Genomic DNA, 11,967 nt, shown 5'->3' with positions numbered 1-11,967 from the left:
GGGATTTTAAAACCCCACTTGCTGAAGGAACTTCACTACACTGATGGGGACCAAGCAAATAAAATGCGCCTGAGCCCCGACAGCGCCAGAGAGGTGAGTATATATATAGACTTTTTTTTTACACAAGCCAGGGATGATTTTCAGGGAAGGGCTTATATATAAAGCCCTTCCCCAAAAATCATTGCAGGGGTTGCCGGCAGTCTATTGCTTTCAATGGGGCTGCCAGCATCAGCGGTGGCCCCATTGAAAGCAATGGGCACGGACCTGCATTCACCTGTGTTTTGGCATGTTCATGGACACGCGGATTTGTGCTCACATACCTGCGTACAAATGCACGCTCGTCTGAACAAGGCCTAAAGCAGGAAACAAGGTGTAGTGAATTCAAAAGTAAGGGCTCCTGCACATGGGCGTATGCATATATACACTTGTGAGAACACGACATGAATACGGCAACATTGTGCAGTTTCTTGTGTGATTTTGTGGGGACGGGATATGCAAATTTGTGCACCTTTTTAGACTCCTAAGGTGCCTTGGGTGTGCAAATGTGCAGAAAAATAAAGCATGTTGTGTATATTTTCCTGCATGCATAAGCTTGGAATGTGATGGAACCCATTGAAACCAATGTTTTTTTCTGCCTGCAGTTTGCTTGAGCACTTTGTCTGCAGGAGCCATAAGAAGGCATCAAATGACCATTGCTATATGATTTAGGGCTTCATACAGGCGTAAGTTCATTTCTGTCAGGTAAATAGGCTGCATATTTCTGCAACTGAAAATCCCTTATGCCTGCGTATTTCATGCGCTCTGTGTGTACGCTGCTCATCTGCACACACAAAAAAGAATGCAGATGGGCACATTGACATGCTGCGCAAATGCACATTAAATAAACGGGCTTCCTGCATATGCGGGGTGGATACAGACGAGCGTTGTTGCTTAGTTGCTATTGAATGAGAGGAATTTCTTCCCCTTCACTGCGCACGAGAGCGCACAAGTTTGAAAACAACCGCTAGAAGATAGGGGCTACCCAATAGGGCTACCCAATGGGACAGGTCCTATCTTATCTCGCCCATACAATAAACTGTCAAGAATCCCAATAGTGGAAACCAAACCACTGAAATCCATTGATATCAGTGGTTTAGTTTTGTCGTTTTGGCCGAATAAGGAAATAAAGCAATGTTCGCCTGGAGCTGCCCTCATTCTGCATTTGCGCTGGCCTATTTACTTCAGCATCCTATTGCGGTGCGCAATGCACACCAAAAGAGGACATCTGACATTTTTTCATGCAATCGCACATCCGTAAAAAAAACCACTCATGTGAACGAACCCATTGAAATCATTGGGTCCTTTTTACTGCATATTACGCGAACAAAAACTGCAGACATAATACGCGGTGCTAATGTGCCCATGTGAATGAGCCCTTAATACTTAGAAACGCATTGAGTATGATGAAACGTGATTTGCATTGTGTATGCTTTCACAACCAATAGAAATCGTTTCAATGCCATTAATGTGTTATACATTAAAGGGGCTGTCCCGCGCCGAAACGTTTTTTTTTTTATTCAATAGGCCCCCAGTTCGGCGCGAGACAAACCCAATGCATGTGTTAAAAAAAAAAAACGTTTAGTACTTACCCGAATCCCCGAGCTGCGGCGACTTCTTCCTTACCTTAGCAAGATGGCCGCCGGGATCTTCACCCACGATGCACCGCGGGTCTTCTCCCATGGTGCACCGTGGGCTCTGTGCGGTCCATTGCCGATTCCAGCCTCCTGATTGGCTGGAATCGGCACACGTGACGGGGCGGAGCTACGAGGACCAGCTCTCCGGCACGAGCGGCCCCATTCACCAGGGAGAAGACGGGACTGCGCAAGCGCGTCTAATCGGGCGATTAGACGCTGAAATTAGACGGCACCATGGAGACGAGGACGCTAGCAACGGAACAGGTAAGTGAATAACTTCTGTATGGCTCACATATAATGCACGATGTATATTACAAAGTGCATTAATATGGCCATACAGAAGTGTATAACCCCACTTGCTTTCGCGGGACCACCCCTTTAATCAATGTTTGTCACCTATGCACAGGTTAGGTGATAAAAGTCTGATCAGCGGGTATCACTGATTCTGGAAATGGAGGTCCTGTGATGCCTTTTTTCCCCTCCCCAGGTTCCCTGCACCCTCCTGTAGTGACATGGTGATTCAGTGGAGCAGCGGTCACACATGCAGCGCCGCTCAATTAATTTCAATAAGCTGACAGAAATAGCGAAGTACAAGAGCCGGTCTATCTTTGGCAGTCCTATTAAAGATGAATGGAGTGGCACCACGCACCACTACTCCATTCAATCTCCTCTTCACTGCAGGGATGAAGTGAGCCCACAGTGAGGAGGAGAAGGGAACCAGAGACCCCCATTTAGTGGATTGGTGGTAAAAGTCCATTGTGGTATAATCCCGTTAAAAAAGTAAAATGAAACAATTTTGAAAATAGTCTTTATTCTAAAATAAATCCTAACATTTAGCATCTACAGATGTAATGCAGGATTTTATGTTCCTGCACTATAAATCCTGTCCAATCTGTTCCTGCAGTCATATAGCCTTCCATCTTTCCCTTACTTTTGGCTTATCTAACAAATGTATTTTAGTAAGAAATGGGACTGATGCAAGGGAAGATATCAGCAAGATAAGAATATAGTGTTTGCCGCCTGTTACTATAGCGACATATTGACCTGCATAGGAGCTGTAGACGCAACATGATGGGCATTTATAATTAAGATTATTTGAAAAGTTGCTTCTTTTTATTCTTTTTGATCATTTGGAATAGAAAAAAAGATTATCTTACTCTTACCTTTCTGTGAGTTTGTTTAAAGGGGCTTTCCAGGAAAAAACTGTTAACTATCAATAGTTAAAGGGGTTGTCCCGCAGAAGCAAGTGCAGTTAAGCACTTCTGTATGGCCATATTAATGCACTTTGTAATATACATCGTGCATTAAATATTGGCCATACAGAAGTTATTCACTTACCCCCTCCAGTTCTGGAGTCCCCGTCTCCATGGCGACGACTGAAGCCTTCTTCTCTGGTCACCGCAACAGTCGCGCTTGCGCAGAGAAGAATCCTCTTCTGTTGGGTCCGGGCTCACGAGCTGCGTCCTGGCTCCTCCCCCTCCTCAGCGTCATCACGTAGCTCCACCCCCATCACGTGGTGCCGATCAGCCAATGAGGTAGCTGTAATCGGCAGTGGAGCTCAGACTGGAGAAGAACATCCACGGTTAACCATGGGAGAAGACCCGCAGTGCACCATGGGAGAAGACCAGCGGTGCACCTTGGGAAATGACGGCGGCCATCTTGGAAGAAGATTTTTATAACTTCATGAAACAGCTTCATGGTGAGTAGAAACGCTCTAAAAAAACGATTTACATGGGTAGTTTGTAATTCTTGCTTAACATGGGGGACTGGGGTGTGAAAAATTTTTCGTTTTGGCTGTGGGACAACCCCTTTAATCGTCATGGAACCAAAGCTCAAGATATCCCGTGATGAGCAGACTCGTTGTTAGTGCAGCGTGGCAGGATGTTAGCATCGGAAATAGGAGCCATTGTGAGCTTCACTCCCACTGAAATTATTAGGAGCTGAAGTGACTATTATACTTCTACCTCAAAAAATGGGGTCGGACATGAAAGTGTAATAGCCGCTTCCGCTCCCATTGAACTTTGGCAATTCTGCTTCTGTTCCCGATAATGACATCCAGCCCCTCGGCACTGACAGCGGGCCTGGTGATCAAGTGATGGGGTTTTAGACAATTAACTATCGATGAATTATCCTGAGGCCGGGCTCACAGGGCTATAAGTAGCTGCACACAAGCACGTAGCAAGAACACAATGATATGTATACTTGTTGTGTGAAACCAATCCACATTCACTACCTTGGCGTGCATCTGCATGTCATAGGTCATCAATAATTTTCGCAAGGAAAATCCCTGTGAGGGCTCCCACCCACTTGCCTTTTTTTCACGTGTTATAGCTTGCTTTTTTTTCATGCTATATTGCTGCTTTTTTTTTTCCACGAGATTCTCAATGGGACTTTCTAATGTTAAAAACGCACCAACTTGCAAAGCGTTTTTAACATTAGAAAGTCCCATTGACAATCGCGTGGAAAAAAAAAAGCAGCAATATAGCATGAAAAAAAGGCAAGCTATAACGCGGGGAAAAAAGGCAAGTGGGTGGGAGCCCACATAGCATGAAAAAAAGGCAAGCTATAATGCGTAAAAAAAAACGCAAGCGGATTGGAGCCCTAAGTATTCTAATTTATTACAAAACAAATTCAATACATTCTAGCAAAACTCAACAGATTGCAATTCCCAAAACAACCTTTGGATGGCCACTTATTACATAAACACTTATTAGTGCATGCAAAATCATGGTTCCTATTTTCAAATCTAGCCATCTTGCACTTCAGGAAAGTCATTTTTGTAGCCTTTAAGGCCTGTGGTCTTTCTTTCTTGCCATGTTAAACACATCTTTTATATACTGCCAATGGCTCCTATGCTCTCACCAGCAATGCCAGCTGTATCCTTTAGATATGTTTGTGTGCTAATGGGTTTCCATTGCAGATGGAAGTCTAAAGAAGGCCTCCAAGTCTGCCATGCATATATGGCTATTGGGCCATGTCAGGGCTTCACAGGATACCTGTCAGTTGTGAATTGACACGCATGATATACTGCAATACATGAATATAGTGTGCATTATTGATGCAACCCAACAATTTCATGTTCAAATCCCCCAAAGAGACTGAAATACTGAAAAAAAACTTAAAAGTAATATACATAATTAGTATACCTGGAACCAAAATGTCCAACACTATTAAAGAAATGCATTATTTATGCCTCAAGATGAACACTGTAAAAAAAAATGGACAATTGTTTTCTTTGTGTTTTTGTGTTTTTATTGTCCAAAAGCAATAACACAAACAATAGAGATGTAGCATTAGCATAAATATAACAAGCCACAGAATAAAGCAATTGCGTCATTTATACTGCAAGGCGAAAACCATAAAAAATCAAAACCCAAAATACAGAATTGCAGTTTTTCTAACCCCTCCCACGCACACAATAAAATACAATTCCTCACACAAAAAAAACAGCCCTTCAGCCTGGTAGAAAAATTAAAATGTATGTATCTTAGACGGCTGTGATAAAAAAATTAAATACAATTGCTCTGTCCTCCTGGCTCAATATAGCATGTTCTTAAAGTTGTTATTCAGCTTTAAACTATTGATTGCCTATGCTTAGGACAGGCCATTAATAACAGATCAGCAGGGGTTCACCATCCGGGACCTCTACTGATGAGCTGTTAGCCAGGCTAGAATGCTCGTTCATTGGGCCGATGTGTACAGGAAGCAGACAGCTCACTTCCCACTGCAGTGGCCCAGCTCACTTCAAGGGGAACTTTGCCTGTAATACCAAGCTGAGCCACTGCAATGGAAATGAAACAATCTGCCACCTGCACACTTCAGCCCCATGAATAAAGTTATTGGCCTGGCAAACAACTGATAAGCAGGGGTTCCGGACAGCAGACACTTGCAGATCTACTATTAATCTACCCCTGTAAAGGACTTGTCCAGTTGTAAACTATTGATGGCCTATCAGCAGTTTAGGTCATCAATAGTAGATCAGTGGAAGTCCATCCCCTAGGACCCCTGTCAATCAGCTGTTTGCCCGGCTAGTGCCCTTATGCACTAAGCTGATTTATGCAGGAAGCAGGCAGCTGTATTCCCATTGTATTTTAATGGAAACTTTGCCTGCAATACCAAGTCCGGCTACTACAGTGGGAACAAAGCAGAAATCAATGCATGAGGAAACCAGGCCCAGAGAACAACAAGCTAGTGTGGCTCCCAAGTGATGAGCCATCACTAATTTACTATTGCCTATCCTCAAGTTTACAACTTGACAATCCCTTTGAGGGGTTAACTTATTATACTGTACATTGGAAATAAATTACTTTAGAGAACTTACTGGCTACATGTTGATTATTTTATCATGCAACATTAATTCATTTTGCTCTTAAAAGTTAATAATAAATCTACTTCTATGAGGAGTCCATGAAATAAGTTTTTGGAATTGTCATTTTTGTTGGATGATGGTCTCTGTTTTTCTTTCTATGTGATGAATAGAAGAAGGAATTTTCATCTTACAACATTCTTGAATGCGATCCAGAATTCCACAGAATGCTCTCTTTAACTTTAAATTTTCATAGATGAGAGCCACGGAGTGAAGAGTGGGATAGAAGTTAAGGATCAAGAAAAAAACATTTCTGTTCATACCTTCGCTCAAATTAAAATGGAATAGGACCGTGCTGATGAGATTACAAATATTCATAAACTGTAATAGGCACACATACCTGAGAGCGAAAATGTGGACATCTAAATTCGGAGAAGTAAAACTAGTGAGGTTCTTCTTTATGTGTTGTATGTGCACAGAGAAGGTTTCAATTAAAAGAAACTTTGAAATACTTCCAATTATAAAAGGAATAAAATGCCCAAAACAGTAAGAGGGCAACACAAACTTCAAACTTCTGCTGGAACTTTCATTAATTGGTACGTACACGGAATCCATGACATCCGAGGTTTCTTTAATATTGAAAGCAAAAACAAATCCAAAACTGAAAGAGATGACAGAAGATGTCAAGATGATGGGCAATATAGTTTGTGGGATTGATAATTTGAAGCGGAGGAGAAGAGTGTTCTTAAAAATGCCGATCTTCACATAGTAAAGGACACATAGCCACATTGCGAACCAAAGGCTGGAAAAGTCGAAGAATAGCTGAGCAGTTCGGAAAATCCACCTTGCAATGTGACAAGTATAAGCGTTGAGTTCACCGACTCGATTGATGATCCTGAAAAGAAAGCAAAGCAAGAGGAAGACCCGGGAAAGACCAAGACTCATCATGAGTTTGTCATAAGGCTTCATCTTCCTACTGTCCAACCAGTCCAGGACATTCATAACTATGATGAAGGCATTTACCATCAACCCGAATGAACTCACAGATGCTGCTATCATTTCAAAAATAAAACTTTGTGAGTCAGACATTTTGATTTTCTGTTTTTTTGTTTCTCTTTCAGCTTTGCACAACTTTATCAAGTCAAGGCCTTTCAGCTAATGAGATGTGTTTGACGTCCTCACTTTTATGTAATGAACTGTAATTTCATGTCCATTGTTTACTCGCCTTAGACAAACGTTTCTTGACTGATGCAAATTGATAACTGACTGAACAAACATTCAACAACCTTACCAAGCAACCGTCATATTCAGCGCAAGGATATGATTGTTGATGATGAGATTTGCTTAACGAATCACCATGTACCTTGAAATTTGAAGTTCATGCAAATGTTTTGTTTATCATAAAAGTTAAACAGAAATCTATTTCTATTAACCCCTTAAAGCGGTTTTCCAATTTCATTGATCACCAGTCTTCTAGCATAGGTGATTTCCCATTAACAGGTCACATGGGGTTTTAAGGTACAGACCCTAAACTGCTTATAGCACTTCTCTAAAGGTACCCTATTTGGGGGCCTCTTATTGGCTGCAACCAATGCAAATAAAGACCAGGAGCGGGGTAGCAGTGAGTCTGTGGAGAGGTGAATATTGTCATGTTTAAAAGCTGTCTTTACATGGACATATCTGCTGTAGGTTTTCTGCAGCAAATGTGCTGCAAATTGGCAGTGGCCAAATCTGCACCTAATTCCAGTTGTTGTAAAATTTCAGTGGGTTTTAGGCATTTCCAACTGTTATTTTTAGGTCACCATGCCTACAGGGCCCTTGTACATCTGCTGAGATCGCACATATTTTAAAGTATGCTTGCCCCTCTGTCCATGCACGCAGCCATGCCCTTTGCATACTCTATTCCCTTAAAATGTAATTTCTTAAGTGGAAAATTAAGTGCTTTTTTTTATTTCCCAAACCATCTTCATTCTAAACTAAAATAATAACTGCAATGTACATAAGCAACTTTTAGTGAAAACGAATACAAAGCAGCTAAGTTGTCAGTATCTGGATATAAATCTACAGTGCAGCACAATACTTTGGCTTTTGGCTAAAACACCTAGGCGACACATGACTTCCCCGGTCTTCACCCTTTAACTCCACCAATTGGGATATGGGCTTTGTTGCAGGATCCCCAGGCTATAGCTCAGGAATTGGTCCCAGCTGACACTACATTAGACCAAGATGCGGTACATGAGGGTATGAACAGGTGTGTGGTCAGATTACTGGTCCGGGTTGGGGCAGGGAACATAATGCAGCACAAGGAATAATCCAGAGGTTACATTACAGAGAACAGGGTCAGCATGTAAGGGATCAGTGCAGGCAGTGGAAAGAAATGTAGTCAGAATAACAAGCAAAGGTCAGAAGCAGAGACAAGAACCTAGACAATAGGAAATAGCAGGAACCAAGGAATCAGAATGAACTAAGTAGCACCTTGAATGAGACCAAAATAATCAAAATACTCAGGCATCCGCTGCGGGGGGAGAATGCTTGATATAGCTATGGCTCAGACTATTGGTAGGGGAAATCTTTGATTGAGGCACACTTGCCCTTTGAGGGTGTGTGGGCACCCTTCAGGCTACTGAGAGCAAATGAGCAGATCCTGGGAGAGGACATCTGCTGCAGCGGGGAGCAGAGTGTGGGTTGCAGATTCCAGGAATGGCAGCCGCAGCCACAAACTGTGACATAGGTAAAAATCCGCAATCAGATGTCTTAATATAAATTCATCTTTTTCCAGCGGTATCACAATTCAAACATAAATTTTGAAACACAGCAACAAAGCATCACATAGGGAAAGTAAAGTAAATGTGTAATAAATTTGGAATGTTTTGTTAATTGTAGTCTGTTTAGTTTAGTCTATTTTGCGGGATTATTTCTTAATGTTCCACAATCCTTTAGGTGTTGAAGCAGCTTTAGTGTTGAATTCTTAAGCTTTGTATTTCCTACGATGAGCGCCGTTGAGTGGAGAACAGGATATGCAATTTTAAATACAAAAAGTACTGCATTATTACAAATGTCATAGACATCAAAACGAAAGAGAATGCAAATAACTAAGTTAAAGACAGTCATAACCTCCAGTACTATTGCCAAGCGAATAACAGAGAGATGGGCATTAATACTGGGACTCATGAAGCTTACAACATTGTTCTTGATGTGTTTCACATGAGCAAAAATAGTTTGAATCAGGAAAAAAGCTGAAATGGTAACAATTATAAATGATAAAAAATGTCCAAGGAAATAAGAGGGTATCGCAAACCTCAGATATTTCTCCATACTTTGATTATTATGGATGTGGCTTTGAGGATTCATAAAATCCAAGGCGCTACTAAAATTATAAGCAAACACAAATCCAAGAACAACAGATATGACCACCGTGAACACAATCATGTATGGTACCAGTTCTGAAATTCTCAACTTGATACGAATTAGAAGAGTGTTTTTGAAGATGGCAACTTTCAGGTAGTATAGAACACCAAGCCACATAGAGAACCAAAGACTGGAAAAGTCAAGGAACAAATAGGCAGCATTGAGCATCCAATTAAGAACCTCAATATGATAAACATTTAGGCTGAAGGATCGACTGATGATATTGAAGATGTAGAAATACATGATGAAAAAGCGAGATAGTCCCAAACCCAAGAATATTTGATCAAACGGCTTCATCTTTCTACAATTCCACCAGTCCTTCAGTTTGTTCACTGTGATAAATCCATTTATCAACAAGCCCCAAAAAATCTCAACCGAAGCAATGCAGTCAACCACAATCGTGTCTGCCAATGACATCTTGATGTTAGGTGTTCCTCTCTGCAATTTGCTCAAAGGAGTGATAAGTAAATTTGCCAGACACTCTATGTACTGTATTTGACTGAAAAGTGTTGCTTTTTCCATAGGTTCAATCTTTCTGAATGATGCAAATCAAACCTGTCAGCAATATTATTTAACCAAGGGCTCGAACAAGCAATGTCCAGGGTTCTAAGAAATTAGGAAGCTTGTTTGGTTAGAAAAAGATCAATGCAAATTTAAGCAGAGTACATATGTTTCCATCTCAACATCATTTTTTTCTCTATAAGTTGCAGGAGAGAAAAGAAGACAAGCAACTTTCACCAAATTCATAAAACGCAGTTTAATCCATGATTGGATTAGCATACACAAGTGTAAATAGTGGCAACAGCCATTTCGCATGAAGTCATGCTTCTTCTAGTCTTGCAATCCATATGATGGTTTGAACTGCTGCCGGTCCTCCCTTCACTCCTGACAAATTATTGAGATCTGATTCCATAAGATAGGCACTACCTGTCCAGGACACTGATCCTTTGAATCCCTATATGTAACAGAGAGCCATGATGGTCATCTTTCTTTTCTCCTTCTATATTTATTCTCTCTAAGGTTTTGTGCTGGATCACAAATATTTTTTTTGTTTTTTAATCTGATCATTTTTATTGAAATTAGATTTTTGAATATAATTAACCTTTAATTTCAAGACATTTATATATGCATATGCACTGGTGTAACTATAGGGAATGCAGGTGTTGCGGTTGTGATCTTAGATGACAACTTCATATTCATGTCATTATTTTTTTCAAAATTGGCATCTGAACCCGCCCAAACAAAGAATACAACATCCACAAATCGCAAAAAAAACTTTCCAATAAATCACTAAGGAATGCAACTCCTTTCTGATTATGTATATACAAACTTTCCATGTCTATGGATGCCAATTTATATCCCATTTGCCACTCCCCTGTTTTTAACAATCTTATAAAATCCCCAGTGTCTCTTAGAATTGTGGGTATATTCGGTAAGAGTGAGCTCAGAAGCCATTCCAGGTATTTAGATAGAGGTTCAGTAACATATTCAATGTTGGATACAATTGAACGCCCTGGTGGACAACTCAAACTTTTATGCATTCTCGGTAAGATGTATCAACAACGGTTAAATGGATATAGTGAATATAATTTCTCAGACATTTTTACAGAAATAACTTGTTTCTTAATATAGTTCCTCAACGACATAGGTAACCTTTTCTGTATATCCATTGTTGCATCTTTTTTCATTTTTTCATATGTGCTCTAATTGGACAATTCTCGATTGGCCTCATCCTTCAATCCTGCAATGCTGTTTTGACATAAGAGCTATGTTGCCTCCTTTATCTGCTTTTTTCACAATATTTTTCTGCTGAATGAGCCATTTCAAGGCTTGTTGTTCACCCTCTGTTAAGTTCAACCGTGTGCTGGGTATAACAAAGCTCTGCTGTCATTTAACACCAATTTGCAGAAACTTATCAATCGGCCCCAAGTTTGCAACAGAGAAACAAAATCTGACTTTATACCACCTGTAAAAAAACAGTCATTGTCAGCAAAATTTTCATTTTTAGTAGTCATTTTTATGGTTATATCACTTCAAAACAGCAACAAATTATTTTCTTGGTAAGAAAACAACTTGTTAGCAAAGATACTTAGAGGACTGAAATGGGCTCTAATTTCTTTTTTTTTTTAAACAATGAGTTTTTATTGGAATTTCCGATACATACAGCTTATACAGCAAAGGATTTTTCCAGTATGCAACGTTGGTTTTAAACAATTGTATGTTACAATTTTTTCATAAGGGGGGGAGATAGGGAAGATGGAGGGAAGAAGAGAGGGGGTAAATGGGAAAATACGAAGGAAAGTAAAATAAACCTTAACTTTAAGGTACCTTAACCCCTTCCCGCTCCAGGACGTACCGGTACGTCCTGGCAGCCTGGTACTTCCCGCAACAGGACGTACCGGTACGTCCTGGAGATAGCGCGGGATCACATAAGATCCAGCGCTATCCCGCAGCGGGAGCCGGCTGTCAGTCACAGCCGGCGTCCCGCTGCAACAGCGGGGGGGCATCGGAGATGCGTCCCCCGCTGTTAACCCCTTCCCTGCCGCGATATAAGTAGATCGTGGCAGGGAAAGAGTTCAC

General features: G+C 40.9%; 2 protein-coding genes across 2 annotated transcripts; both read right to left on the bottom strand.

The window, feature by feature from the left end:
* Nucleotides 1–6,102: 6,102 nt before the first annotated feature.
* LOC136609931 (taste receptor type 2 member 4-like) lies at nucleotides 6,103–7,005 on the bottom strand. The gene has a single exon (XM_066589238.1). It carries the CDS (start codon nucleotides 7,003–7,005, stop codon nucleotides 6,103–6,105), a length of 903 nt encoding a protein of 300 aa, XP_066445335.1.
* Nucleotides 7,006–8,877: 1,872 nt separating this feature from the next.
* On the bottom strand, nucleotides 8,878–9,804 carry LOC136609816 (taste receptor type 2 member 39-like). Its single transcript, XM_066589178.1, has one exon. It carries the CDS (start codon nucleotides 9,802–9,804, stop codon nucleotides 8,878–8,880), a length of 927 nt encoding a protein of 308 aa, XP_066445275.1.
* Between the last annotated feature and the right edge of the window lie 2,163 nt (nucleotides 9,805–11,967).

The sequence above is a fragment of the Eleutherodactylus coqui genome, chromosome 1 (genome assembly GCF_035609145.1).
Source record: "Eleutherodactylus coqui strain aEleCoq1 chromosome 1, aEleCoq1.hap1, whole genome shotgun sequence".
NCBI classification, from domain to species: Eukaryota; Metazoa; Chordata; class Amphibia; order Anura; family Eleutherodactylidae; genus Eleutherodactylus; species Eleutherodactylus coqui.
This window is presented reverse-complemented; position numbering and strand designations above follow the sequence as displayed.